Below are 27,536 nucleotides of genomic sequence, written 5' to 3'. Positions count from 1 at the left end.
CATATATACTATCTATATATCTTATTATATTTAATCTTATATTCAACTTACATTGACTCCGGAGAAAACTTATTAGCTTTATGCAGTTGACTTTCCAATTCACCGATACACCTCAAATTTGATTCATAGTCTAAAGCACAGTTATTAAATATGTCCACAATACACTGTAGCTTTTTGCACTGTTTCACACTGGCAATGTACTTAATTAGAGTGAGTTACAGTCAGCTGGCACTTAACTCAAAGTTTCTTTGAACAACGTCATTTTCATCTCGCTCACTTATTAGTTTATCACAGCTGCTTCAAGGTTGCTTTCACTTGCATTTCCAGGTAGCTAGTAGTGCCTTGACATGTAAGAATATTTGGAATCATTCTGAAATATTAAAATACAACTGAGAGACCGATGTTTATACTAAACACAATACACCCATGGAACGCTTTGAAGTTCAAATCTCGTTACGTTACGATGGCGTTTGCACTTTGCAGTATGTTCGGTGACTATTTTTTATTGTTAACACACACAATACACTATTTAACAGGTTTTTATCACGTCTGGAGTACCGGATAAAGTATTTTCGAATAACAGCCGTCGTTGACGTCTAGGCAGTGTTGCTATCGTCTTAAAAGCCGTAACAGACTATCGCACGTTCTGGCTTAAAAACAAATTTATGTAATAATTATACCAGTATACATATCCATATGAAACGAAACTTAATGCAAATAATAACCATTATACATACCGGAAAGTCATCAAATAAACAGTAATATTCGTCTTGCTTTTTATTAAAAAAAAAACGACCAACCTAACTTGTAAGCATGTTTGCAGTTTCTAAACGCAACGCATAGCTGTCAAATGTCAACCAACAAATTGAGCCTTTAGTATTGTTTGTCGAAATTTTTTCACTTTTAAATGCAAAATACGCGACAATACGAATTTTGCGGATACATGTTCTCGATTCAAAAGTGATATTTTTTCAAGCTCTTTCGATTGAGCATAATTTCTTTTGGTTTTTCCGTCAAAGCGGCTCGCGTTTATTAATATAGATAGGTGTATAATATACGGCTGTCTTAGAAAAAATATTGTTTGCAACGTTAATAGTTTAGGTCTTAGGTCAAGATTTATGTAGTTAAAAATCCGGGGTCCTAGCCAAACAATTTTTACTTTGTAATAGGCATTTGCTGATTCACGATTATCATTTGGCGACGGCCCCACGTGTCGGTTTCGTCAGTTGAGCCATAGCTATTTGAAACAGCTTTGGATCAGAAGTGAGCCGCCGCGACGGTACTGATGGCTCCTCTACAGTTCTACACGATGGCACAGAATAAATAATAGTACTAGGTACAGAAGACTCACTCTCTAACAAAACGCGTCTGTTACGATCAGCACAGATATGGCCGCTAGGTGGCGACAGCGCCACGCGTGGCTTATAGCTTTCCCCAAAATTGGGGCGGAACGGATGTACTTTTAGCTACCTGTAGCAAAGCAACGAAATCGCGGAGTGAGCCACGCCTGACGATGGGCCAGCGCCGGCCACTCCAAGGGACGCAGCCATGCGGTAGAATGCGATAGCAATATCACTTGCTCCCACTAACGCGTCCCTTGGAGTGGTCGGCGCTGGCCCATCGTGTAGAGAAGCCATGAGGTTGAACGTTTGCAGCTGGAGCGCGACGGGTTCGCGGTGGTGGAGGGGTTCCTGCGTGACGCCGAGTGCGCGGAGCTGGTCGCCGCCGGCCTGGAGCTCACGCGCCACCTGCCTGATGCGCCGCCCACGGTCTTCACCACCACTGAACACCAGGTACTCATACTCAACCAACTGTACTTTATTTAATGTAAACAAATGGGTCAAACACACGGAGAAAAATACTTAAATTACCATTCAGATTCTTACAATAAAAGACGAATTAAAACTTAACTCTATCAATGTATAAACCTATGCCAAAAAAGTTACTACTTAAATACTACCCCCTTATCATTAAAATATGTTAAGGTCTGGTAGGCTGATTACTCTGACTGATTAGACTGGTCATATTTTTGTAAAAATCGATTTCGACTGGCAAATCATATTACTTTTTGGCAACCGGGTTTTTTAACCTAATTAGACCCCGCTGAATCCGAATTTGCTTGATCGAATTCTTGACTGGAAGTGAGATATTTGATATTAAAGGTCCCTTTTTTTAGTTTTTCGTAAATAACTCTTAAACGCTGGTGCATAGCAAAAAATGTTCTTAAACATAAGTAATCTGCATAAAATTGCCTACAGGAAATATTCCATACAATTTTTCGCTAGGATCAATATTCAAAGAGATATTAACGCGGGAAAGTTAACTATAATCACTTCTAAGGTCCCTTTTTTAAGTTTTTCGTAAATAACTCGTAAACGATGACCAATATAAAAAAATGTTGTGAAACGTTAATAATCTACACAACATTTTCAATAAAAAAGAGTCAGTACACTTTTAGCAGGGATCAATATTTAAAAAGATAATAAAGAGGGAAAGTTAATTGTAATAAGGTTCCTTGGTTTTATGTTTTCGTTAATAATTTGAAAAGTATGACTCATAGCAAAAACAAATCTTATACATAAATAATAAACATAAAATTTCCTACAAGAAACATGTAGAGCACTTTTCGCTAGGATCAATATTTAAAAAGACAAAGCAGCCGGTAAGTTAATTATAATCAAATTTAAAGTAGTTTAGTATGCGCCGTTTAAGAGTTATTCACGAAAAACTAAAAAAAAACCGGTCAAGTGCGAGTCGAACTCGCGTCCCAAGGGTTCCGTACTGCACATATTTTCGAACGATTGTGCAAAGCGAAGTTCATAAGTACATTCAACTATTCATTCAACTTTTCCACACACGGCTGGCTATCTTTAATTTTGTTCGAAGTTCGCAAATTGCTGGCATCTCACTCTGTCACTCTAATTACGGCTTAATTGGAGTAAAAGAGAAATCCCCGCAATTTGCGAACTTCGGTGTTCGCGGTAGGCCCTCTGATATACGGCAGTTCAGCCTTCTCATTTAGCTACTCGTACTTAAACCAATTATTTGTTCTGTTTGAGCACTAGCCTCCTAAAGCTCATCCTTCGACCTTGCGTGGAGGCGCACCTCTCTTGGATGCTTCAGGCCTTCGGCCCAACGCAGAGCTCGGCCTTCGACCTTCGCACTAGCTGTCCACACCATGTTTCAAGTAAATCAATTGCGGTTGTGGCCCTGATAGAGCTTATCCGCAATTCTTATTCTTAAGTCCGGCTCACGCTTAATTGCAGACTTCTTATACGTTTTTCCAGCAATCTATACGTATCGGGCCCAATCGCTTAACAAAAGATAGAACAAAATCGACGATCTCCTTTGCAGGAAGCATGCACATGTCGGAGGCTCCGGGCCTTCGACCTTCGCATTCAGACACTTGTACTATATGTAATTGTTCTGTGCTTGAACACTAACCTCCCGCAACTCGGCCTTCGGCCGTGCGTTTCAAAAAGCTACTGGGGGATGCTTCGGGCCTTCGGCCCTACGCGTAGCTCGGCCTTCGGCCTTCGCAAAAGCTGTCCACACCGAGTTTCACGTAAACCATTACGGCTGTGGCCCTAAAACAGCCCAACCGCGTTTTTTTTCTTAAGTCCGACTCACGCTTGACTCTAGATTTCTAATAGGTTTTCCTGTCATCTAGGGGTAAAGAACTATTATTTGTATTTTTTTCAAAATTTTAGACCCAGTAGTATCGGAGTTAAGGGGGGGGAATGGGACGGTCATTTTTTGCCTATTTTCTTAAATAACTTCTAAACTATTTCATATAAAATTAAAAAAATATATATTTGAGATCCTCAAAATAAGTCCTTTCATTTAATATGTAACATAATATGGTTTGCAAAACTTTGTTTTTTAATTTTCTCATATTCCCCCTAAAAGAGCCCCCTATGCTTAAAATTCATTTGTTTTTATTACATGTCCGTCTTTGAGTCACAGACTTTCATATGTGTGCCAAATTTCAACTTAATTGGTCCAGTAGTTTTGGAGCAAATAGGCTGTGACGGACGGACAGACAGACGCACGAGTAATCCTATAAGGGTTCCGTTTTTTCCTTTTGAGTTACGGAACCCTAAAAAGGGACCTTTAATATCAAATATCTCACTTCCGGTCAAGATTTCGATCGAGCAACCGGCAAATTCGGATTCAGCGGGGTTTAATTAGGTTAAAAAATCCGGTTGCCAAAAACTAATATGATTTGCCAGTCGCATCAAGAAGGATTTTGAATTTTTACATTTTGTCTAGTCAAGATAGGTACGAACGAGTATATACAAATTCTTCCTCAGCAACACATTTTAAATTGTAACGCGATGGTGTTAGGTAATGAGAATGACTCTATTGTGTTTAACACTTTAAACTCTCGCGTTTTGTACACATATTTAATTACACAAACGGGTCTACCGCGATATAATTTCATTGTTTTTACCTTTAATTCCGACGTTTCAGCTGAGTTGCACCAGCTGTGGTCACGGAAAGACTGACGTCCCAACAAATGTCAACGGAGATATTAATAAAACACCACTAAACTACCCGAAATTAGTTTATAAAAATGTTCGGGGTAGACAATTTCGGGTAGTTTAGTGGTGTTTTATTAATATCTCCGTTGACATTTGTTGGGACGTCAGTCTTTCCGTGACCACAGCTGGTGCAACTCAGCTGAAACGTCGGAATTAAAGGTAAAAACAATGAAATTATATCGCAGTAGACCCGTTTGTGTAATTAAATATGTCTATTGTGTTTATTTATGTTTACAGCAACTAAAGGACAAGTACTTTATGGAAAGCAACGATAAAATCAGCTATTTCTACGAGAAAGATGCGCTCGATGACGATGGAAAGCTTCAAGTTGACCCAAGCATTTCATTAAATAAGGTAGGTGAAGGTAAATAACAAGGGTAATTAATAGTATGCATGCCTTCAAGGACCGGAAAACCCCTCTTTACGCTTAACCCTATCAATTCGGTAACCCAATCGATTCGGTTACCTTATCATTCGGTAACCCTATCATACTGTTACCTGATTGTAATGGTAACCTTATTGAAACGGTAACCCTAACCTTTAACCGAGTTAATCTCAAAACCCCATCGCGATAGGGTTTTTGTTAAGGGTTTTTAACAGGTTTTCATTCAGTTATGGTAACCTTTATTATCGGTTGCTTACTGGTTTGCTACTGTCGTAAATAGCTATTAGGGTTCATGTATGTGTTTAATTAGTCTCTACGTTTAGGTTACTATTTTTACTTTTGTATATCATGTTTTACTTTGTGCTCGTATATTATGTCAAATGAATTGCGTGGAATGTTTTATATCTAGTTATAAGTCTAGGATTCATGCTCCTTTCATACGTGCTTAATATTGTACCTATTTATAAGTCTAGGATTCGTGCTCCTTTCATACGTGCTTATAATTAACGAGATTGACAAAAATATACATTACTGACTCTGCATGATACACCCACTAGTTGAAGAAGGTACCAAACGGCCTTGTGTTTTACTATATAAGGCAGAGCCGTTTCGTGGCTTATTCAGAGATATCAGAGACATCAAGAGAGCTTCACTCATACCAGCCTGAACACTCTCCAAGTGAATAAATCAAATATATGTGTTTTCATTTCACACAACACATATACCGGTAAATGGAGGTATAGCGGACTTCGAGACAACAGCGGCCAGCAGCGATCCAGTTTGCTGAGATTCTACGCTTCTCCCAACGAACCCCCATCACGAAAAGCTACAGTCTACACTCCACAGTTTGGTCCTTTTGAAGCCGGATGAAGATAGAAAAACGTACGCGCTGAGTTTCAAGCGACATAGCTTAACTCAGACATCAAGATAGAAAAACGTACGCGCTGAGTTTCAAGCGACATTGCTTAACTCAGACAGCAAGAAAGAAACAAGTACGCGCTGAGTTTTAAGCGAACGTTGCTTGACTCAGACGGCAAGAAAGAATAAAGGACGCGCTGAGCCTAGAAGTTCGCTTCGGTTTAGACCCAAACCCTATACCTTTCCGTAACCCATTTACCGGCTTGCCGGACGGACCGTGCAGCGTCGTAGGACCACCTCCGCTCACGTGTCCTGGCAACTTTCGTTGCAAGTGTCACATGGTTGATGCCCACACACTGCTTTCGAACGTTCTAGGCATAGCACTTTGCCATTGCGGGAGATTCAGTGCCACGAGGGATCCACGCTTAGGGCACTGACGTTGCGCACGGCAACGGTCAGTCATAGGCATAGGCAGGTCAAGTTAGGGACCCCCCGCGTGTGTTAAGTGAAGTGGTTCCAGCCAGAAAGATGTCCGAAAAGGAAGAAAGGAGCCTACGATCACGCACCAAGGGCCCACCTGCGCCCGCACCGAACATGGATACCCCTACCCCCTCGTCTGGTAAGACTACGTCCAACGAGACTAATACGTGGAGCAAGGGCACCAGTGGCAACCCGAATGCTACCGGTGGAACCGAGTCGGTACACTCGGAGACGTTAGATGCCACCGTAGTAATTCGTAGTAGGTCGAATACGCTAGTGAATAAAGACACCGATGCGCTGCCGCCGCCGTCGCGGGCGCCGTCTAATCGCGAATTAAAGAATCGCAAATCGGTTAGGGAACGCGACAATAAATTGTCCGTGCTAATGGCCGAGCTCGAGGTTCATAAAGCCCGTCTAGCCGTTGCTAAGACCGAGTCCGACACTGCCAATTTACGGCTGCAGGTTGCGCAATTGAAGGCGCAGTCTCGCGGCGGCAGTGACGCGACCGTCGAAGCTTCTAAGACAGGGTCCGACACTGCAAATTTACGGCCGCAGGTTGCGCAATTGAAGGCGCAGTCTGTCGGCAGCAGTGACGCGACCGTCGAAGAACGTACTAGAAGTTGGGTAGAACGACAAGCTAGGTTACAGCACGAGGTCGCGAAAGAAAACGTTAAATTCCCGCCGCCGAAAAAGACCGCGCAGCCGCCGCCGCGTGCAGCCGCCGACCGGGCTAGCAGACCGCCCCCGCGCGTTTTAGAGGTACCGCACGGTACCTACGCGCCAATGTACCATAAACCGCCGGAATTACCTGCATTCGGCGGAGATATCACCGAGTGGATATCATTTAGGGCAGAGTTCGAAGATACGTCGCCCATGTTTAGTGCCGTCAATAACGTCAGTCGGATTAGGCGCGCACTTAAGGGCGAAGCTCGGACGGCCGTAAAATCAATAATGTACACAGTTCAGGATCCGTACGAGATAATGGAAGCGCTGGAACGGCAGTTCGGCGACCCTGAGGAGATTGTTCTTACGGAAATTCATAATGTTAAACGCATGCCGCGTTTATCCGAAGACAATTCGAATATAGCCTCATTCGCCGCGCATGTAGCGAATGCCGTCGCCACCATTAGATCCTTGCGTCAAGAGAAATACTTGCACGCGCCTGAGCTCGTGAATAAAATCGTGGATAAATTAAATCTGATAGTGCGCTATGAATGGGCCAAATACAGGCAGTCTAACGTAGAATCACCCGGGTTAGTAGCAATTTCCGAGTTTCTTAACGAAATTAGTACTGCGGCCAAGCGCATAAACCGATATAAGCCGTCCAACAAATCACGGAATGCAGTGAACGCGGTTTCCTCTGCGCGCGAACCCCGAAGATCGAGCCAAGCTCTCTCTAGGTCTCGCGACCCCGCGTTCTACCGTGATGCGTATGATAGATCGCGAAATGAACGAAACGCGGTTTCCTCTGTGCGCGAGCCCAGCCGATCGAGCCACGCTCTCGCTAGGTCCCGCGCCCCCGCGTCCATTCGCGACTATAGTTCGGATTCGGAGTCAGATTCCCGCGAGTCATACACACGTGATACGGGAAATAGATCGCGTACTAATAAATCGACCGTAGCTCAAGTAAAGCACCGCGATGGCAATTTAAAGAAAAAGCCAGCGTCAACCGGAGCTAAGCCCAAGCGACAGATAGCGTCTGTCTCTGTCTCGCTCGAAGCGTGCGCCATATGTAACAACGGCAAAGAACACGAAGTTAAGGAGTGTTCGAAATTTCTAGCCGCGACCGTACCTGAGCGCTGGGACTTGGCAAAGGGAGCTAAATTGTGCTTTAGATGTCTAGGCGCGAATCACCGTAAATTTTTTGCATGTAAATATGTCGCGTGTGGCATGAATCAGTGCGAAGCCGGACATAGTAGACTATTACACGGTTTAAGCGCGGCCGGGTCCGCGAACGGTAATAGTGTGCCGGCAGCACGCAAAGCAGTACTCAATGTTAAACTGCCGCAGACGTATCTCAAAATCATGCCAGTAGAGGTGTCGGGACCGTTAGGTACCGTCCAAACCCTCGCGCTACTCGATGAAGGCGCGGCAATGACGTTGATGTTACATGAAACTGCGGATAGAATCGCACCTCGTGTGCGCGGTGAAACATTAGGCCCTGGGTTTTCTGACCACCCGTCGCCGGCGGCCGGCGACCGACGCGTGTCCGCCGCCGACGACGTTCGGATGTTTTGTTCGGGAATGTTTGAGGGTGGTTTCTCTGAAACGCCGCCGGCGGCGGGTAGGTCGACGGGCGAAGGTCACACGCTGCACGCGTCGGTCGCTATCATTTTTGTAGAATAGCGACGGACGGCGGGTGGCGTCTTGATATTGAAAATGTCTCATTTCAATAAAGACAACGATGAATTATTAATAAATCTAATACGTTGTAATCCTATATTGTTCGACGCGTCTGACAAAGATTATAAAAATAACAATTTAAAGCACAGAAAATGGGAAAATATTAGTGAAACAATGAAAATTCCAGGTGAGTGTTTATTTACAATTTTACATTCTTAGTACCTATAATTACACCATATTTAATTGCCATGTCACTGACCCTTGAGGTGAACATATATAGTCTTTCAACTCATTTCTTAAATTTATTCCTGCGACTCCACCTACACCACCAGTCCGTCGAAGTGCCGTCAAATTGCTTTGATTCGTGTTATTGTTGCTGGTATTAGAGTTTGTGGGGTTTTCATTGCTTTTGCGTATTTTTCTATTCATTTCATTTAAAGCACAGCACACCAATTCTCAAAGCGGGCACAATGCGACTGAGCTCCTTCCCCGACGACGGGTGGCCGCGGGCCAGAAAACCCACGCACCCGCGACCGACGGCGTGTGGCACAGCGTGCGACGCACGTCCAGACGCCGCCGGTCGCGTGTGACGGGCCAGAAAAACCACGGCCTTAGAGATAGAAGGCATAGGCGGTGTAGTACGGGACCCAGATTCGTATGCGTTACGAGTCGCAATACGGGGTTTTTGTAGTCGACATATGGAAATGATGGAGACTTACACGGTTTGCGATATAGGTTTAGGAGCGCAGGGCGTGCCGCGAGACTTGGTAGATAAATGCGATCATTTATCTAAAATCGCGGACGAATTAAGTTACCCCCCCGCAGTACCTACTATCGTGATAGGCCAAGATAACTGGCATCTCATCATTAGTCGGCAAATTATAGACGGTCCGCCTAACCTCCCAGTCGCGAGTTTAACCAGGCTAGGATGGGTTTTGCATGGACCAGACCGTACGCGTCGCGCCGCGGTACAATTTGTTTATTATTTATTTATTTCATAAGACACAGTACAAATGTTTTACATTGAAATAGGACTGCCAAACTGCAAAACAGTTTGATGGCAGTTAGTAAAGCTCTTGATATACATGTTTGTGTCAGTTAAATATTTATAAACATGCTGTATTATTTTAACTTAATAACTAAGCATGCAAATTTAAATCTAGTTATTCTATTATAGGCCTTCAGGGCCAGCAAAGACGGGTCCACTTTTATAAGTTTCCATAATAAGTTGACCCCTCTCTACTGTTCCTGTGGGCAAATATCTATTAAATATTTCTTAACACTTGTTCTAAAGGTATGTGGGCTTATCTCTTTAGCAAATAGTTTTTCTGGAAGTGCATTAAATATTTTAGGTACCAAATATTGAAACGTCCGCCCTCCATAGTAATTAATGGGAGTAAAATTTTCTAAGAATAGTTTAGGTTTTCTTCTTGTCACTTTATCTTTATTCTGTGTTTTACATGGAAATGACTTTGTACTATAATTATGAGATGCTACAAATAACTTAAATTTTTCATTTACGGGTAGAATATTACACAATCTAAACAGCTGATCATAATCTTTGTTACAAGTTTTTTTCTGTTTAGGATTAACTAATAATTTTAAATACCGAATCTGTAGCTTTCTAATCATATCTAGTTGTGTTTTAAATGTACGACCATATGCTATTAATCCATAATCTATGTGTGATTCCACTAGGGCAAAGTAAAGTGTTCGCATGGTTTTACGATTTACATATTTTTTAAGTTGTTGGAAAGTTACGTAAATATATCTCAATTTGTTACATAATGCTTGTACTTGTAATTTCCAGTTAAATGTCCTGTCTATTATTAACCCTAAATATTTATATGATTCAACAAACTCAATTATGTTACAGTTACAGTTGTCTTTTAGTTTATGTAAGCAGTCGTATGTGTGCCCTATAATATTATAATGTTTACATTTTTTCTGATAATGTGTAGACGATATGTGCATAGCTTTTGTTTTAGACATATTTATAATGATACCGTTGTCATGTGACCATTTTATTATGTTTTCTAAATCCGACTCACTGTTGGGCACGCAAGGCCTAATACCGCGGATGACGAGGCCTTACAATTGATGAAACGACATTTTGACATAGAGTCATTAGGCGTTTCACAAAAATTACCTCGGGCCGACCCCGACCAACGTGCGCTAGATTTGTTAGAAGCCACCTGCGAAAAGATACCGGGGGAGCAACGGTATCGCTCGGGCTTACTTTGGCGGTCAGATGACGAGAAACTCCCCGATAACCGAGCGCAAGCACTGAAACGGCTGTACAGTCTAGAACGAAAGCTAGACCGCGATGCGAAACTTAAAGCCGAATATGCAAAGCATATGAACAACTTGCTCGACAAAGGTTACGCGGAGAAAATGAACTCGCGACCGCCCCCCGAGGCACCCCGGACGTGGTACCTAGCCCACTTCCCAACTTTTCATCCGCAACGCGGGAAAATGCGATTAGTTTGGGACGCGGCCGCAATAGCTTACGGACGCTCGCTCAATAGCGCGCTGTTAGCTGGCCCCGACCTGTTAGAATCACTTTTCGGCGTGTTAGTGCGTTTCCGCGAGGGTAAAATCTCGGTAATAGCCGACGTCAAAGAGATGTTTTTACAGATCGAAATAATTGAGCAGGATCGTGATGCGTTACGTTTCGTTTGGAGGGGAGAGGACCGTACCTCCCAACCGCAAGAATATAGGATGAAGCGGCTTATATTTGGTTCGGCAGCGTCGCCGACAACCGCGCTATACGTCAAAAACGAAAACGCAAAATCGCATAGTAAAGAATTTCCGATCGCAGCGGAAAAAACAATAAAGAATACGTACATGGACGACATGTTGATCGCCCTCGATACGTCTGAAGAGGAAGCGAGACGCGTAGTAAACGAAGTTTACGAGCTGAATATGCGCGCGTCATTCGAGCTTCGCGGGTTCGCATCGAACCATCCTGCGGTAATTGCTGACGTAGTTAATAGCAATCAGGAAACGTCGCTGTTAGGCGCGAACGAAAGCGAACGTACCTTAGGTTTGAAATGGAATCACAAACGTGACACCTTAGGTTTCAACGTAAACTTTCGTAATACGCCCGAAGACGTACTTAACGGTCAGAAATTACCTACAAAACGACAGGTAACAAGTAGCGCGATGTCGATATTTGATCCGATCGGTTACGTAAGCCCCATATCCGTCTTAGGCAAGGCGTTAATGCAGGAAATATGGAGGACAGGAATCGATTGGGACTCGCCTATACCCGTCTCACTCGCACCCGTTTGGCGATCGTTCATTGATAACGTACAACAATTACGAGACTTAGAGATTCCGCGACACGTGCCCGCATTTAATAGGGAGGCATATATGCATGTTTTTTGCGACGCGAGCGAAAAAATATATGCCGCGGCCGTGTATTTAGTTAGCATCAACCCCGAGGGGACTAGAACCTCCGCGTTAGTGGCCGCTAAAGCCCGCGTTTCACCTCTCCGGGTAGTCAGCATTCCGAGGATGGAATTGCAGAGCTGCGTACTAGCTACTAGATTAGCGGAAACCATAGTCAAGGAGTCAGATTACGTAATAAAGGACAAGTATTTTTGGTCTGACTCTAAAACGGCGCTCACGTGGATACGTTCGGACCCACGTAGGTATAAAACGTTCGTAGCACATAGGTTAGCAGAAATCGAGAACACTACCACCCCCGCCAACTGGCGCTGGGTGCCTAGTGCAGCTAACGTGGCTGACGACGCGACTCGTGGAGTACCTGCGCAATTTGGAGTGAACCACCGATGGTTCATAGGGCCCGATTTTATACGTAAATCCAAAGAGCATTGGCCGACCGAAAAAGTGCCTACGCCCGTCGCCGATACGGGCGAGGAACGCGTTAATAAACTCGTATGCTCAGCAGGCGTCGCGAAGAATAGGTTTGAGTACCTGCCGGAGGTGTGTAGGTTCTCAAAGTTCGTGCGATTAGTTCGCGCCACCGCTAGTATTCTGGTTGCCGCCGAGGTTTTCAAAGCCGCATTGTTCGCTAAGAAAACAGACATAGAGATAAATAAGGGGCATTTAGATTTAGCAGAGATATTACTAATCCGACGGAGTCAACATGCTGCATTTCCGGAGGAAATCAAGCTTCTGGAAACTGGGCGGCCACTCCTGAAGAAATCTCCGCTATACAAAATCGCTGTACAACTTGACAAAAACGGAATCATCGTACTAAATGCTAGAATCGATAAAAACACGCACATGCCTGTTTTACATGCGAAAGAAGATTTCGTCAAGTTATTAGTACAGCATTTTCATGCACTCTACAATCACGGCAACCACGCGACCGTCATCAACGAGTTGAAACAAAGGTACTACATTATCGGGCTGCGCGGTAGCATTCGCTATATAACGCATAAATGCCAATGGTGCAGAACCTATAGGGGAACGCCAATCAAAGTTCCCATAGGTGACTTGCCGCCAGAAAGGCTAAAAGTGAATCAGCCGCCGTTCACCGCTGCAGCCGTAGACCTGTTTGGCCCCATGCACATAACTATAGGCCGCCGCCGCGAGAAAAGGTGGGGTGTATTATACACATGCCTCACGACTCGCGCTGTACATCTGGAGCTTGCCGCCTCACTTTCGGCATCCTCCATGATACTGTCGCTACGCCGAATGATAGCGCGACGCGGCACGCCTACAGTTCTCTATTCCGACAACGCCACCAACTTCCACGGCGCGGAAAGAGAACTGGCAGAGGCCAAAAACACGCTGCCCGACAGTCTCAAGCCCTTCTTGACCGAGCGAGCCATAAAATGGAAGAAAATTCCACCCGGCAACCCCTCCGCTGGCGGTGCCTGGGAACGGCTCGTGGGCAGCGTTAAAACCGCATTAAAAGTAGTACTAAAAGAAAGAGCACCCCACGAAGAAGTTCTACATACTTTACTGCTAGAATCAGAGCACATAGTCAATTCCAGACCGCTGACACCAGTGAATCCAGATTTAGACATCGAAGCCCTGACGCCGAATCACTTTCTAATCGGTCGATCAAGTGCCATGTCGCCACTGGGTGTCTTCACAGACGCAATTATGTCGCTCTCTTCGTGGAAAACAGCGCAAACGCTAGCCGACCAATTTTGGAGGCGCTGGCAGCGGGAATACCGACCCAGCCTCCTCCCCAGGCCCGGTGCTCACCAAAACGTGAGAAAACTGCATGAAGGTGACGTAGTCATCATTGCGGATAGCTCCATGCCACGAGGAACGTGGCCCAGAGGCGTAATCGCCCAGCTATTTCCTGGCCCAGATGGTCATGTGAGAGTGGCCATTGTTCGCACACGCGCAGGTGACGTCCGCCGCCCAGTTTCTAGACTTATCCCCATTTACTCCGCGCATGAAGACGGTGTTGACACACGTGGGGGAGACTGTCGTAAATAGCTATTAGGGTTCATGTATGTGTTTAATTAGTCTCTACGTTTAGGTTACTATTTTTACTTTTGTATATCATGTTTTACTTTGTGCTCGTATATTATGTCAAATGAATTGCGTGGAATGTTTTATATCTAGTTATAAGTCTAGGATTCATGCTCCTTTCATACGTGCTTAATATTGTACATATTTATAAGTCTAGGATTCGTGCTCCTTTCATACGTGCTTATAATTAACGAGATTGACAAAAATATACATTACTGACTCTGCATGATACACCCACTAGTTGAAGAAGGTACCAAACGGCCTTGTGTTTTACTATATAAGGCAGAGCCGTTTCGTGGCTTATTCAGAGATATCAGAGACATCAAGAGAGCTTCACTCATACCAGCCTGAACACTCTCCAAGTGAATAAATCAAATATATGTGTTTTCATTTCACACAACACATATACCGGTAAATGGAGGTATAGCGGACTTCGAGACAACAGCGGCCAGCAGCGATCCAGTTTGCTGAGATTCTACGCTTCTCCCAACGAACCCCCATCACGAAAAGCTACAGTCTACACTCCACAGCTACATTAAAGTAGTTTTAGTGATGTGCCGTCAGAACTAAAAGAAATACTAAAAAAATTGTTTATTTTATTTACTTTATTTATATTTTGTTGATTTTATTGACTTTATTTATTAAATTTATTTTATTTAATTTATTTATTGAATTTATTGAATTTATTGAATATATTGAATTTATTGAATTTATTGAATTTATTGAATTTATTGAATTTATTGAATTTATTGAATTTATTGAATTTATTGAATTTATTGAATTTATTGAATTTATTGAATTTATTGAATTTATTGAATTTATTGAATTTATTGAACTTATTGAACTTATTGAACTTATTGAACTTATTGAACTTATTGAACTTATTGAACTTATTGAATTTATTGAATTTATTTATTTTTTTGAATTTATTTATTTTTTTGAATTTATTTAATTTATTTAATTTAATTAATTTATTTAATTTATTTAATTTATTTAATTTATTTAATTTATTTAATTTATTTAATTTATTTAATTTATTTAATTTATTTAATTAATTTAATTTATTTAATTTATTTAATTTATTTAATTTATTTAATTTATTTAATTTATTTAATTTATTTAATTTATTTAATTTATTTAATTTATTTAATTTATTTAATTTATTTAATTTATTTAATTTATTTAATTTATTTAATTTATTTAATTTATTTAATTTATTTAATTTATTTAATTTATTTAATTTATTTAATTTATTTAATTTATTTAATTTATTTAATTTATTTAATTTATTTAATTTATTTAATTTATTTAATTTATTTAATTTATTTAATTTATTTAATTTATTTACATTATTTAATTTATTTAATTTATTTAATTTATTTAATTTATTTAATTTATTTAATTTATTTAATTTATTTAATTTATTTAATTTATTTATGTATTTAATTTATTTAATTTATTTAATTTATTTAATTTATTTAATTTATTTATTTGAATTATTTAAGTTATAATATAATAATATTTATAATAAGAACACACCACACAGGTAGGTATAAAGATAAACAAAGGAAAGTCAAAAAAACTTGTTTGTGCTGGAGGCTTCATAGACCGCCCATGCCAACCTCGGTTATTCAATAATAAGTTGAATTTAAGTGTGCGTAAAGATTACAATCGTTTGAACTGGTCAAAAACCTCATAATGAGGTAACTGAATAGACTGGGTTTTTATTTCGGTTACCGGTAACAGAGGTTAACTCGATCTGATACGGTTACCGAATCAAAGTGTTACCTTATTAAGCGGTTACCGTTATGGTAGGGGTTTTTATAAACACCTCTAAAATAACCCTATGAAAAACCCCGGTTAAGGTAACCGGTTCCTGTCCCTGCATGCCTTTAAATTACTTATCCTAGGACGAGCGAGTAACTGAGTGGAGTGAGCTCGCCTTTGTACTGCCTATCCTGTGCCATAAATTTGTGTTTTGTACTATAAAGAGTTCATACAAACATACGAGTGTACCCTGCAAGCTAACCTAAAGGTATGCAGCTTTCAAATAGAGCTCGACGGCTAATCCTATTGTCTATTATTAAGTAAAACCGCTCGTGCCACGTGCCACAACCACCTGCATAAAAAATGCGTAATGCGTAACAAAGGCGCGTTATCGGAGAGCGCACCTACACTGGTTTTTTGAGCGTTGGACTAGCCCGCGCTCAGGTGCCAAATAGAATAATTAAGACCCTTTTTTGCAGGTAAGTAGCACGTGCGGGTTAACTTAACAATAGACAATAGGATTAGCCGTCGAGCTCTATTTGAAAGCTACACACTATACTTATCTAACAGGGTACGTACCTTGCTTTTGAATAGGGGCAACACTTAGGTAACTGTAAAGATCCTTGGACTTGGTGCTAGCCTATGCCCAGCTACAACAACAATCTAGAGCAACACAGAATTTGTTTCTGTGGGATCTAGCAGTAGTAGTAGCCCTTTGAGTAATTTGATGACATGGCTGATTGCAGGTGGTATTAAAAGAAAAGCCTGTATAAGTGTATACTGAGTGTTCACACAATGGTGCATCAAAAAAAAAACAAAAATAAGAATCAAAATTGCAGGCTCTGATTGATATAAATCTATAATAAACTGATAAGTCTCTTCATTGCTCCACAATAATGACATATTTTATAATTATTAACATTTAATTAAGCGGTCAAAAATTCAAGAAACTAAACAAACAATGGCGGCTGTGTATAGGGCTTGGCAGTGGGTGAATCCCTATTGGTGCGCATTTAAGTAAAACAAGGAAATATTAACAGAACTGAATTTATTGATGAGCCGTAGATTAAATCACAGTTTAATTTCGGACTATCCACTATGGATTTTAATGAAATAATTAAATAAGAATCTTGAGACAAAATAATGGATGCTTACAGTTCAGTCTCTTTGAAAGGAAGGGGGGAGTTGCCAGCATGCAAAAACGCTGTCACATGAGCATACCATATGTAAAAATCAACAGGTGGGGCACGCTCTGCACCTGCTGCACCCAATCTTCAGGTGCTACACGTACAGCGAGCGCGTGAAGGCGCTGTGCCGCGCGCTGGGGCTGGTCGAGCCGGCCGTCGTGCAGAGCATGTACATCTACAAGAACCCGGGAATCGGAGGCGAAGGTAGCTTGTTTATTTTATTAGGGTTCCGTACCCAAAGGGTAAAACGGGACCCTATTACTAAGACTCCGCTGTCCGTCCGTCCGTCTGTCACCAGGCTGTATCTCACGAACCGTGATAGCTAGACAGTTGAAATTTTCACAGATGATGTATTTCTGTTGCCGCTATAACAACAAATACTAAAAAGTACGGAACCCTCGGTGGGCGAGTCCGACTCGCAGTTGTCCGGTTTTTTTATACCACGCTAGCAGCAAACATCAACCATTATAACCTGATGATCACCTACTCCTAGGTCAGATAGTAAGCAATTAGCGTTTAAGGTGAATTTCTACAGTTAAGAGCGCTCTTACAAGAAAAGTCAAAATAATGCAAAATTGATGATACTAGTCGACGAAATTCAGGACTTTGCGCTCATTATTAGAAACAATGAGTACTTGTTCCAGTAAAAGCGTCTTCTTATCTTTATAAATGTCGTTGTAAATATTAGAAAAAGGACTTATTAAATTAGTAATGATTTTTTTTCTGATGGTCGTTTCCGAAAAACCCCGTGAAGCACTGAATGGCGAGCTCTTATTTGGAAATGTTGAGAATTTTACTCTGCTAAACCTGGCTATTTTGTATTACTAATACCCTGTACTTTAGGCATATCAAACTATATTTTTCCTACATACCTTTGAGAAAGAGAAAATCAAAGTAAAACGAACTCGATTTTCTCTCCGAAACAAGTGTCAATTCCTACGAAAATCTACTTAATATCGAAGTCATTTTCATACTCAAGCAATCTGCAACGTTTGCTTATACTGTTGGTATACATTAGTGTTTATGAAATTCTACTATAATTTTTTGGCAATTTTTTGAAAACTACTCTATATTACCGATGACGCGCGCTGCGCCAGCTCAGTGCCGCGGCAGAGCTTGTAGAGGCAGGACGTGTGTCGGTCGGCTCCGCACATTTTCAACGGCGACGACGAGGTTTTTTATCATTGTGTGCGGCGGGCGCCGTGTAAAACGCTATACTGTGTGCGTGTAAACCGCAACGAGAGACTTTGATCCTAGCACCGTTTTTATAGTATTATAATTTATAATGGTACAGTTTAATAAACTACCGGACAGGATTAAAAATATTTGAAACGACCTGACATTCTATATGTATTTATTTGACTCAAGATAGTACTCAGGGTCTGATGATGGAGCCGGAAGGTGGGCACCGGTACCAATCAACCATGCCACTAAACCACTTTGTGTTTAGGCTCGTTTTATTCATCTCAACAAGATCTTTGACACAAGATAGTACTCAGGGTCTGATGATGGAGCCGGAAGGTGGTCACCGGTACCAATCAACCATGCAACTAAACCACTTCGTGTTTGGGCTCGTTTGATTCGGCTCAACAAGATCTTTGACTTAAGATAGTACTCAGGGTCTGATGATGGAGCCGGAAGGTGGTCACCAGTACCAATCAACAATGCAACTAAACCACTTCGTGTTTAGGCTCGTTTTATTCGTCTCAACAAGATCTTTGACTTAAGATAGTACTCAGGGTCTGATGATGGAGCCGGAAGGTGGTCACCGGTACCAATCAACCATGCAACTAAACCACTTCGTGTTTGGGCTCGTTTGATTCGTCTCAACAAGATCTTTGGCACAAGATAATACTCAGGGTCTGATGATGGAGCCGGAAGGTGGTCACCGGTACCAATCAACCATGCAACTAAACCACTTCGTGTTTAGGCTCGTTTGATTCGTCTCAACAAGATCTTTGACACAAGATAGTACTCAGGGTCTGATGATGGAGCCGGCAGGTGGTCACCGGTACCAATCAACCATGCCACTAAACCACTTCGTGTTTAGGCTCGTTTTATTCGTTTCTATAAGATCTTTGACACAAGATAGTACTCAGGGTCTGATGATGGAGCCGGAAGGTGGTCACCGGTACCAATCAACCATGCAACTAAACCACTTCGTGTTTGGGCTCGTTTGATTCGTCTCAACAAGATCTTTGGCACAAGATAATACTCAGGATCTGATGATGGAGCTGGAAGGTGGCCACGGGTACCAGTCTACCATGTAACTGAACCACTTCGTGTTTGGGCTCGTTTGATTTGTCGCAACAAGATCTTTGACACAAGTTAGTACTCAGGGTCTGATGATGGAGCTGGACTGTGGCCACGGGTACCAGTCTACCATGTAACTGAACCACTTCGTGTTTGGGCTCATTTGATTCGTCGCAATAAGATGTTTGACACAAGATACTACTCAGGGTCTGATGATGGAGCTGATGATGATAGACAGGTACCCGTCGCCACCTTCGCGCTCCATCATCAGACCCTGAGTACTACCTTGTGTCAAAGATCTTGTTGAGATGAATAAAACGTGCCTAAACACGAAATGGTTTAGTTGCATGGTTGATTGGTACCGGTGACCACCTTCCGGCTCCAACATCAGACCCTGAGTACTATCTTGTGTCAAAGATCTTGTTGAAACGAATAAAACGAGCCTAAACACGAAGTGGTTTAGTTGCATGGTTGATTGGTACCGGTGACCACCTTCCAGCTCCATCATCAGACTCTGAGTATCACCTAGTGTCAAAGATCTTGTTGAGACGAATCAAACGATCCTAAACACGATGTGGTTTAGTTGCATGGTTGATTGGTAATGGTACCTTCCAGCTCCATCATCAGACCCTGAGTACTGTCTTGTGTCAAAGATCTTGTTGAGACGAATCAAACGAGCCCAAACACGAAGTTGTTTAGTTACATGATAGACTGGTACCCGTGGCCACCTTCCAGCTCCATCATCAGACCCTGTGTATCTTCAGTGTCAAAGATCTTGTTGAGACGAATCAAACGAGCCTAATCATGTTACTACATGGTTGATTGGTATCCGTGACCACCTTAATCATCATCAGATCCTCAGTACCAGTTCGTTTTTAAACCCTCGTTGATACAAACTTTACAACCTATAGGTACCAAATGCAATGACGAAACATGTAAATGAGCGAGTAGGTACCTATAATTTCTTTCGAGTAATATACCTTCATAAGTACAAGTATGGGGCTATTCATAAATTACGTCGTTTCAAATGGGAGGAGTGGGGGGGGGGGGGGTCTGGACATCGGATGATGGTAACATGACGTAGGAGGAAACAGATTCATCCGAAGCTTGATTTTTGGATGATTTGAGGGGTGGGGGGGGGTCAAAAATCGTCAAAAATAGATGACGTAATTTATGAACAGCCCCTATGTACATTTGCACTGCATTTAGTATTTTCGTACTTACCAAATAACAGTTTTAGAACTTTAAAAGTTAAGTACAGTTAGTGTTGTTATGGTTGATTTCAATATGCTTCGCGAACGATCAAGAATGTTTAATCCATCATTGTAGTGCGAGTGTGGTAGAAGGGATCGGCGTACTGAGCTCGCACGGCCTGCCGCAGCGCGTAAAATACCTAAACTCGCTCAACGCCGAAATGTAATAGCGCTCTTAAAATTTGTCTGCATACTGGGGTGGGGTCACTGCCCACTTGCCCAGGTCAATTTGTATTTTTTGTAGAGATGCACCGGGTATCGGTTACTTTCCGGTATCCGGCCTATCCGGCCACTATTTTAAAATCCGGCCGGATACCGGATTATGGCCTAGTATCCGGCCGGATACCGGATAGTAACTTTGCTTGATTTCGGAGTAAACAAAATTGGAATAAGAAACAGTCACGGTCATCATCGTACTCGTTTATTATTTTAAAACAATTTAAACATTCCACTCACATGCACGCGCACTCATTTTGAACCACTTTTGAACCTAGAAATGAGTCCGCGCGAACGTTCACTACTAAACAGGTCAAAACCTCACAATGCGCACCTGAAAATGTAGACCACCCGAAATGTAGGTATAATTCCGCCGGCCGAATATTCGGCCAATGGTCAGGCCGAATATCCGGTATCCGGCCAAACAACTATCCGTTGCATCTCTAATTTTTTGTCACTGTTTAATTTCAAACTAGCGACAACCAGGCAACGGCAATTGAAAATTTACTCTCCCCTTTAAAAAAACCGGACAAGTGCGAGTCGGACCCGCCCACCGAGGGTTCCGTACTTTTTAGTATTTGCTGTTATAGCGGCAACAGAAATACATCATCTGTGAAAATTTCAACTGCCTAGCTATCACGGTTCATGAGATATAGCCTGGTGACAGACGGACGGACGGACGGACAGCGGAGTCTTAGTAATTAGGGTCCCGTTTTTACCCTTTGGGTACGGAACCCTAAAAACTACGATATATTCTGCCAGTTTATTAACATAACTATACAGTTAAACATACATTTGTTATAGTCACATTATCTTACAGTACTAACTATATTATGTAGGCGTGTAACTGTAACTACATAATTTATCTAAAAGAAAAATGAATACACCGTGTTTTTATTGAATTCCGTTAACTTTGGGGCAGGGGTCTGAAACCGGTATTTGCTCCATACAAAAATACCGGTAGTATTACGTTCGTTCTTTGGTTTATTATTTCATTTTTAATGGGACAATCTAATAATACGAAGTTGTTACCTTTATACATGATTCAGTCCTACGTAAAGAGCATAAAATAATTCAAAAATTGGGCCCCCCGAAATATCGGGGGTTTTAAAAAATACCGGTTCCGAGCCCTGCTTTGGGGTATGGTTAAGTACGTTTAAGAGCGCTCTTACAAGAAAAGTCAAAATAATGCAAAATTGATGATACTAGTCGACGAAATTCAGGACTTTGCGCTCATTATTAGAAACAATGAGTACTTGTTCCAGTAAAAGCGTCTTCTTATCTTTATAAATGTCGTTGTAAATATTAGAAAAAGGACTTATTAAATTAGTAATGATTTTTTTTCTGATGGTCGTTTCCGAAAAACCCCGTGAAGCACTGAATGGCGAGCTCTTATTTGGAAATGTTGAGAATTTTACTCTGCTAAACCTGGCTATTTTGTATTACTAATACCCTGTACTTTAGGCATATCAAACTATATTTTTCCTACATACCTTTGAGAAAGAGAAAATCAAAGTAAAACGAACTCGATTTTCTCTCCGAAACAAGTGTCAATTCCTACGAAAATCTACTTAATATCGAAGTCATTTTCATACTCAAGCAATCTGCAACGTTTGCTTATACTGTTGGTATACATTAGTGTTTATGAAATTCTACTATAATTTTTTGGCAATTTTTTGAAAACTACTCTATATTACCGATGACGCGCGCTGCGCCAGCTCAGTGCCGCGGCAGAGCTTGTAGAGGCAGGACGTGTGTCGGTCGGCTCCGCACATTTTCAACGGCGACGACGAGGTTTTTTATCATTGTGTGCGGCGGGCGCCGTGTAAAACGCTATACTGTGTGCGTGTAAACCGCAACGAGAGACTTTGATCCTAGCACCGTTTTTATAGTATTATAATTTATAATGGTACAGTTTAATAAACTACCGGACAGGATTAAAAATATTTGAAACGACCTGACATTCTATATGTATTTATTTGACTCAAGATAGTACTCAGGGTCTGATGATGGAGCCGGAAGGTGGGCACCGGTACCAATCAACCATGCCACTAAACCACTTTGTGTTTAGGCTCGTTTTATTCATCTCAACAAGATCTTTGACACAAGATAGTACTCAGGGTCTGATGATGGAGCCGGAAGGTGGTCACCGGTACCAATCAACCATGCAACTAAACCACTTCGTGTTTGGGCTCGTTTGATTCGGCTCAACAAGATCTTTGACTTAAGATAGTACTCAGGGTCTGATGATGGAGCCGGAAGGTGGTCACCAGTACCAATCAACAATGCAACTAAACCACTTCGTGTTTAGGCTCGTTTTATTCGTCTCAACAAGATCTTTGACTTAAGATAGTACTCAGGGTCTGATGATGGAGCCGGAAGGTGGTCACCGGTACCAATCAACCATGCAACTAAACCACTTCGTGTTTGGGCTCGTTTGATTCGTCTCAACAAGATCTTTGGCACAAGATAATACTCAGGGTCTGATGATGGAGCCGGAAGGTGGTCACCGGTACCAATCAACCATGCAACTAAACCACTTCGTGTTTAGGCTCGTTTGATTCGTCTCAACAAGATCTTTGACACAAGATAGTACTCAGGGTCTGATGATGGAGCCGGCAGGTGGTCACCGGTACCAATCAACCATGCCACTAAACCACTTCGTGTTTAGGCTCGTTTTATTCGTTTCTATAAGATCTTTGACACAAGATAGTACTCAGGGTCTGATGATGGAGCCGGAAGGTGGTCACCGGTACCAATCAACCATGCAACTAAACCACTTCGTGTTTGGGCTCGTTTGATTCGTCTCAACAAGATCTTTGGCACAAGATAATACTCAGGATCTGATGATGGAGCTGGAAGGTGGCCACGGGTACCAGTCTACCATGTAACTGAACCACTTCGTGTTTGGGCTCGTTTGATTTGTCGCAACAAGATCTTTGACACAAGTTAGTACTCAGGGTCTGATGATGGAGCTGGACTGTGGCCACGGGTACCAGTCTACCATGTAACTGAACCACTTCGTGTTTGGGCTCATTTGATTCGTCGCAATAAGATGTTTGACACAAGATACTACTCAGGGTCTGATGATGGAGCTGATGATGATAGACAGGTACCCGTCGCCACCTTCGCGCTCCATCATCAGACCCTGAGTACTACCTTGTGTCAAAGATCTTGTTGAGATGAATAAAACGTGCCTAAACACGAAATGGTTTAGTTGCATGGTTGATTGGTACCGGTGACCACCTTCCGGCTCCAACATCAGACCCTGAGTACTATCTTGTGTCAAAGATCTTGTTGAAACGAATAAAACGAGCCTAAACACGAAGTGGTTTAGTTGCATGGTTGATTGGTACCGGTGACCACCTTCCAGCTCCATCATCAGACTCTGAGTATCACCTAGTGTCAAAGATCTTGTTGAGACGAATCAAACGATCCTAAACACGATGTGGTTTAGTTGCATGGTTGATTGGTAATGGTACCTTCCAGCTCCATCATCAGACCCTGAGTACTGTCTTGTGTCAAAGATCTTGTTGAGACGAATCAAACGAGCCCAAACACGAAGTTGTTTAGTTACATGATAGACTGGTACCCGTGGCCACCTTCCAGCTCCATCATCAGACCCTGTGTATCTTCAGTGTCAAAGATCTTGTTGAGACGAATCAAACGAGCCTAATCATGTTACTACATGGTTGATTGGTATCCGTGACCACCTTAATCATCATCAGATCCTCAGTACCAGTTCGTTTTTAAACCCTCGTTGATACAAACTTTACAACCTATAGGTACCAAATGCAATGACGAAACATGTAAATGAGCGAGTAGGTACCTATAATTTCTTTCGAGTAATATACCTTCATAAGTACAAGTATGGGGCTATTCATAAATTACGTCGTTTCAAATGGGAGGAGTGGGGGGGGGGGGGGGGTCTGGACATCGGATGATGGTAACATGACGTAGGAGGAAACAGATTCATCCGAAGCTTGATTTTTGGATGATTTGAGGGGTGGGGGGGGGGGTCAAAAATCGTCAAAAATAGATGACGTAATTTATGAACAGCCCCTATGTACATTTGCACTGCATTTAGTATTTTCGTACTTACCAAATAACAGTTTTAGAACTTTAAAAGTTAAGTACAGTTAGTGTTGTTATGGTTGATTTCAATATGCTTCGCGAACGATCAAGAATGTTTAATCCATCATTGTAGTGCGAGTGTGGTAGAAGGGATCGGCGTACTGAGCTCGCACGGCCTGCCGCAGCGCGTAAAATACCTAAACTCGCTCAACGCCGAAATGTAATAGCGCTCTTAAGAGAACAAAATGGCATAGTTAATTTTCTAAATAAAATTTCTTTTTGCTTGAAAAAAAATAAGTTTAATAAAAAGTAATTAAACCGGCCCTAAGGTAAGTGTACACGCTTGTAGAGGCCTTATAGGAAAAATAATTTATTGATTATCTCCGAAATGGAGTTAATTAGAATATCGGTGTCTTTGAGAAAGTTACTTGATTTTAGCTCAGGAATGCACCCTTGAATTAACGGAAATCAAAAAAATCACGGTGTATAATACTGAGTAAACAAATTGATAACAAATTATCTACATCGTCGATGGTAGTATGTCACTAACTGTTGAATTGAACCCAACCTAATGTGCTAACATAAATTCAATTAAACAATTCTCCTGCCAACAAAACACTACAAATGGGTCATTCTCTGAATATGTCTGCGTTTGCGTATAATTGCCACTAAGTACCTTTTCATACGTTTTGTATGGGTCGCTTATCAATAATCTGTGCCGATATGCTCTAGTCTGGTTCACGTATCTATCGTTCAATGGCCTCAATATCTATAGAGAAACTCTGGAATTGTTGCAGCGTTATCACGGCATTTTTTGCACTGCTTACTTGATTAGTACCTACTGTATTTTTTTTTATTTAGCTCTTTAGTGTGTCGTGTCCCACTGCTGGGCAAAGGCCTTTCCCGCTTTTCTGCTCTTTCCCACCACTTGTCTCTCTCTAATGCACACTGCACACTCCCGCCACTCCACACAGAATGTATCGAGATTGTCCCGCCATCTCCGTTTGGGTCTTCCTCTGCTCTGAGATCCATCCTGTGGGATCCAGTCCGTGGCTACTTTGGCCCAGCGTTCTGGGTGCATTCGGAAGATGTGCCCTGCCCAGTCCCATTTCAGCTTAGCGGCCTTCTTGCCCACATCCACAATGCCAGTTTTGGAACGCAGTTCGGTGTTTCTAATACGGTCGGTTCTATGAACACCCAGTATGCTGTGTTCCATTGCTCTCTGGCAAACCTTGAGCCTGGACTTTTCAGTTTCAGTTTGAGACCACGTTTGGGCGCCGTAGGGAAGGATATTGTTATTTTTTTATTTATTTATTAAAGTACACCCACATCATACATATTATAACTTACGCTAAAAACATTTACAGGGTAATAAATACTGATACATATGATAATTATGGAGTACATCACATTGAGATCAAACTTAACCTAAAACTATACAATTAAATCTAAAAATTATACTAACTAATTATAACTATAAAACTACAAACTACACGGAATTTTTTTCTTTTTAGGGTTCCGTACCCAAAAGGTAAAACGGGACCCTATTACTAAGACTTCGCTGTCCGTCCGTCCGTCCGTCCATCCGTCCGTCCGTCCGTCCGTCTGTCTGTCACCAGGCTGTATCTCACGAACCGTGATAGCTAGACAGTTGAAATGTTCACAGATGATGTATTTCTGTGGCCGCTATAACAACAAATACTAAAAACAGAATAAAATAAAGATTTAAATGGGGCTCCCATACAACTAACGTGATTTTGACCAAAGTTAAGCAACGTCGGGCGTGGTCAGTACTTGGATGAGTGACCGTTTTTTTTTGCATTTTTTTTTTCGTTTTTTTTTTTCATTATGGTACGGAACCTTTCGTGCGCGAGTCCGACTCGCACTTGCCCGGTTTTTTAATTTATAATGAAAGAATGAGCAACAAGATATAAAATTATTTATTATTTACTTGTTTTTATTTTTCTCGCCCATTATTTTGTTTTTGAACGCGGGCAAACGGTCATGAAAAATGTCGATGTCATCCCTTTCTTTAATTAGATTCCAAAAAAAGTAAGACAATGTTGCCACTTTTTACTAGCGCGTCTTGTATGTATGTAAAAATAAGTAACTAAAAGTACTTTTTTAAATCGTAGGAGTAAAATTACCAATAAATAAATTATCTTAGCGTGTTTATTTATAAAAAGGAATTTACTATTTTACAAACAAATTATTGCAGTGGCAACATTGTCTTACTTTTTTTGGAATCTAATTACGATTTTCAGTTTAGGTGTGTACCTACTTTATCTGTTTTGCAGTGGTTCCGCATCAAGACATATCATATTTACTCACAGAGCCAATTCCACCAATAGGGTTTTGGATAGCTCTAGAAGACGCAACGATTGAAAACGGTTGCCTTTGGATGGCTCGCGGGTCCCACAAGTCGGGTATCCACAGACGGATGATCCGCAGTCCTGAAGATAGAAACAAGTGTATCTACGACAAGCCCGCGCCCGAGTACCCGGAGTCGAGCTTCACCCCCGTCCCAGTCAGTAAAGGTAAATCCAAGCAGTTATTTTGACGACCGGTCTGGTCTACTGGGTAGGGACCCTGCCTGTGAAGCCGATGGTCCTGGTATTTAATTACACAAACGGGTCTACCGCGATATAATTTCATTGTTTTTACCTTTAATTCCGGCGTTTCAGCTGAGTTGCACCAGTTGCACCGTAAAAGT

At 41.8% G+C, this 27,536-nt stretch overlaps 1 protein-coding gene across 1 annotated transcript in view; it reads left to right on the top strand.

The window, feature by feature from the left end:
• Positions 1-1,285: 1,285 nt before the first annotated feature.
• LOC134802174 (phytanoyl-CoA dioxygenase domain-containing protein 1-like) overlaps positions 1,286-27,536 on the top strand; it is a 30,660-nt gene continuing 4,409 nt past the window's right edge. The window contains exons 1-5 of the mRNA XM_063774767.1: positions 1,286-1,312; positions 1,629-1,811; positions 4,794-4,898; positions 17,081-17,231; positions 27,121-27,360. Of these exons, the coding sequence (XP_063630837.1) occupies positions 1,286-1,312; positions 1,629-1,811; positions 4,794-4,898; positions 17,081-17,231; positions 27,121-27,360 (706 nt within the window). The remainder of the gene's footprint in view (positions 1,313-1,628; positions 1,812-4,793; positions 4,899-17,080; positions 17,232-27,120; positions 27,361-27,536) is intronic.

The sequence above is a fragment of the Cydia splendana genome, chromosome 24 (genome assembly GCF_910591565.1).
Source record: "Cydia splendana chromosome 24, ilCydSple1.2, whole genome shotgun sequence".
Lineage (NCBI taxonomy): Eukaryota > Metazoa > Arthropoda > Insecta > Lepidoptera > Tortricidae > Cydia > Cydia splendana.
Note: the sequence above shows the minus strand (reverse complement) of the source record. Positions and strands in the feature narration are given on the sequence as shown.